Here is a 3,543-nt window from a genome sequence, read left to right on the forward strand (position 1 = left end):
ACAGGTTTTGCAGAAAATTTATAGATCTGCAATGAGCTAAAAAATGTTAAAGCAAAGTCACTCTTTAAAAAAACCCACAGCTGTTACTGAAGAGTGACAGTTGTAACAGAGAGGTTACAAACACACCATCCAGAAGAGATCAAGCAACGCTACTATATGCACATGGACACATCTAAAACTCAGGTTAAGGTTTTGACAAATTCTCTCGTAGCAAAAGCCCACAGCATTGCCTACCTGTTCCCATTTTACCCCTGCACCGGCTGTGGTTATGACAGGAGAGAGGGGCCAGGGCTGAAACGACTTTGTCAGGCTACATAAATCATTAGGAATTCACAACTGCGAAGCCGTGTATTATTTTCCAACAGGTTGTTGAGCTGTCACATTACAACTTGTTGCTATATACGGCGCTATTAAAATAAATCACTGCATGTAACAGGTTCTGCTCTGCCACCTATAAGTCATTCTGCATTTTACACCTGGGAGGCGGGCCTGGCTCTGCGAAGTCGCGCCGAACTGCGGCTTCATTCGAAATACCCGGCAAGGGGAGGGACCTGGCAGGAGAAAATACAAACAAGTTTCGTAAAATAACTTTCCAACAAGACCTCGCTGTCATCTCAGCTAATTACGGCTCTGATACGGCTTATTAGTGCATACCCACCTTTGCTACCTTGCTTCTCCACCCACCACCCTTTCAGATCTCTGCCCTGGCTCCGCCTCTCGCCGGCGTTATAATGGGCTGGTCTGAAAGTGGTGGAGAGACACAGAACCACAGGGGAAGAGAGAGATAATGACAATAACACTAATAACCCAAATAACCCGGTTGCTGCCCGCGCCTCAGCGAGGAGCCAGCCCGGCGTCCCGGCACTGACGGGGGCTGAAGCCGGCGAGAGAAGAGTAGCCCCGACGGCCCTGGAGAGCTGCTCCCCGCGCCCGGGGACCGCCGGACGGTAACATCGGCCGCGCCCCCGAGGAGGACCGGGCTCGGGGGGACGCGGAGAGGAGCCGGCCCCGGCAGCCGCCCGCCCGCCCGCTCGCCCCGGCTCCGCGGGGGCCGCCTCGCTCCTCTCCTCCGGCCCCATGGAGCAGCGGCAGTAACGAGCGGAGGACAAAAAGGGGGGGCGGAAAGAGAGCGAGCGCCCCGGTGGGGGAGAAGGAGGTGGAAGCCGGAGGAAGCGCCCCGTCCCTCGCCTCGCCGCCCGTCCTCGGCGTCGGCGTCGGCCGGCGGGGAAGGGGCCAGCAGCCCCCTGCCAGCGACCCCCGGGGCGGCCGGCGCAGGCGGCCGCGGAGCCCCGCTGCCCGCGCTGCCGGCGCTGCCCGCGCCGCCGGCCCCGCCTGCCGCCGCGGAGCTGTCCAAGCCGGCGCGGGGGCAGAGACTCGCCCCCCGGGCCGCCTCGCCGCCCCCCGCCGCCCTTGGGGCCGCGCCGAGGGGCGGGGGTCGCGCCCGCCCAGCGGAGCCGCGGGGCGCGGGGGGGCCGCCGGCGCCGCCGCCATGAAGCTGGAGGTGTTCTCGCAGCACTATGAGGACAAGCTGAGCGCCGGCAGCGACCAGGAAGGCAGCGGCTCCCTCTCCCCGGCGCCGGCTGAGAGCGAGCTGGGCTCGGACGGCGACTGCGCCGCCAACAGCCCGGGCGGCGGGGCCGGGCGGCCGGGGCACCCCCTCCCGCCGCCGCCCCCCGCCCCGCAGCCGCTGCCGCCGCCGCCGCCGCCGCCGGCCGAGAGCACCAAGGGGAAGCCCTACACGCGGCGGCCGAAGCCGCCCTACTCCTACATCGCGCTGATCGCCATGGCTATCCGCGACTCGGCCGGCGGCCGCTTGACCCTGGCCGAGATCAACGACTACCTGATGAGCCGCTTCCCCTTCTTCCGCGGCGCCTACACCGGCTGGCGCAACTCCGTGCGCCACAACCTCTCCCTCAACGACTGCTTCGTCAAGGTGCTGCGCGACCCGGCGCGGCCCTGGGGCAAGGACAACTACTGGATGCTCAACCCCAGCAGCGAGTACACCTTCGCCGACGGCGTCTTCCGCCGCCGCCGCAAGCGCCTCAGCCGCGCCGCCCCGCCGCCGCCGCAGCCCGCCCGCCCCGCCGCCGCCCCCCCGCCGCCGCCGCCGCCGCCGCAGGAGGCGGCCGGAGCGGGCGCCGCGTCCCCCGGCGGTTCCCCGCGGTGCTGCTGCGCCTCCTCGCCCTGCAACTGCGCCAAGGAGGCCGCGGCGGTGGGCGGCGGGGCGGCGGCGGCGGCGGCGGCGGCGGGGGGGGGCAGCGGCGGCGCCAAGTTCTCCAGCTCCTTCGCCATCGAAAGCCTCCTCCGGCGGCCGGCGGGGCCCCGCGCCGCGCCCCCCCCCCCCGCCGCCGCCGCCGCCCGGCCGCCTCCTCTGGCCGGCGGCCCCGCACCTGCTGCCCGGCCCCTACCCGGTGCTCCCCTTCCCGTCCGCCGCGCAGCCGTCCCCCGCCGCCGCCCTCTACGGCGGCGGCCTGCTGCAGCTCTGCACCTACGGGCTGGGCGAGCCGCCGCCGCTGCTGCTGGGGGGCGGGCGGCAAGCGCTGGCCCAGGGCGAGCCGCCGCCGGCGGAGCGGCCCCGGGCGCCGCTCTTCCCCGCCGGCCTCCCCAAGGGTGGGCGGGCGCCGCCGCCCGGCTCCCCGCTCTACGGGCCCCTCCGGCTGGCCGGGCCGCTGCAGCCGGCGGCGGGGGCCTCGGGCTCCTTCCAGCCGTACGCCGTGGAGACCCCCCTGGCTTAATGGAGCCCCCCTCCTCCCCTGCGAGGGGCCTGCCCGGGGAGGCGGGGAGGGGGAAAGGAGGAGGCTCTGGATCCCGCACTTTAACTCCAGAGGCGACCAAAGCCTCCAAGCAAAAGCCTCGGTGACTGTGCCTTAGTGAAATGACAGTGGGTTTAACTTAAACCAAAAAAAAAAAGAAAAATCTGAAAAACAAAACAAAACTGTCGTTTTGGACATAGCCATGAGCCTCAAGTGCTTCTTACTGTTCGTTGAGACTACTTGACTTCAGCCATTCCCTCGCCGCCTCCTTTCTATCCCCCCTCTTGTCCCCGCACCTCCTGCCACCAAAGCCTGGGGCAGCGGAGCAGGGGGTGCCCCCGCGGAGAGGCGCGGTGGCGGCAGCCGGGGGATGCGCTGTGCACTTGGGGGGCCGGGGGGGCGGGGGGGGGGGTCCGGGGGTGGCTGCCGGGAGGAGCGGGGAGAGAGAGAAAGGGAGGGGGCCGGGGGCTGCTGTGAAGCCGTAGGTCTGTACTGCAAAGCGATGCATCACTGTGCCAAAAGAAACCTTTACTCCTGTCCGGCAACTAGCATTTCGTGGGAAGGGAGGACATTAAATTATTTATAAAAGCAGTGTTTTTAACACAAAGAGAGTGCAGCTTTTTTAATTAATTCTTGTTCGGGGAGGGAGGGGGCGGGAGAGGGGAAAGGGCTCAAGAAAATGTCAGGCGTTGTCTCCTGTACTGGTTGGCGTTGTACATTTAAGGCCAAGACCACTGCTACTGGAAAGAGAAGAGTAATTTTTTTTCGTATTTTATTTTTGTGTTTGTAT

General features: G+C 66.4%; 1 protein-coding gene across 1 annotated transcript; it reads left to right on the top strand.

Moving 5' to 3' along the window:
• The first annotated feature begins 1,489 nt into the window (after positions 1 to 1,489).
• FOXQ1 (forkhead box Q1) lies at positions 1,490 to 3,131 on the top strand. The gene is given in 2 exon segments (XM_074892875.1): positions 1,490 to 2,332; positions 2,334 to 3,131. Coding segments are annotated over 2 exon segments (1,245 nt in total). The 3' UTR covers positions 2,736 to 3,131.
• The last annotated feature ends 412 nt before the right edge of the window (positions 3,132 to 3,543 follow it).

This window comes from Strix uralensis, chromosome 1 (assembly GCF_047716275.1).
Source record: "Strix uralensis isolate ZFMK-TIS-50842 chromosome 1, bStrUra1, whole genome shotgun sequence".
Taxonomy (NCBI): domain Eukaryota; kingdom Metazoa; phylum Chordata; class Aves; order Strigiformes; family Strigidae; genus Strix; species Strix uralensis.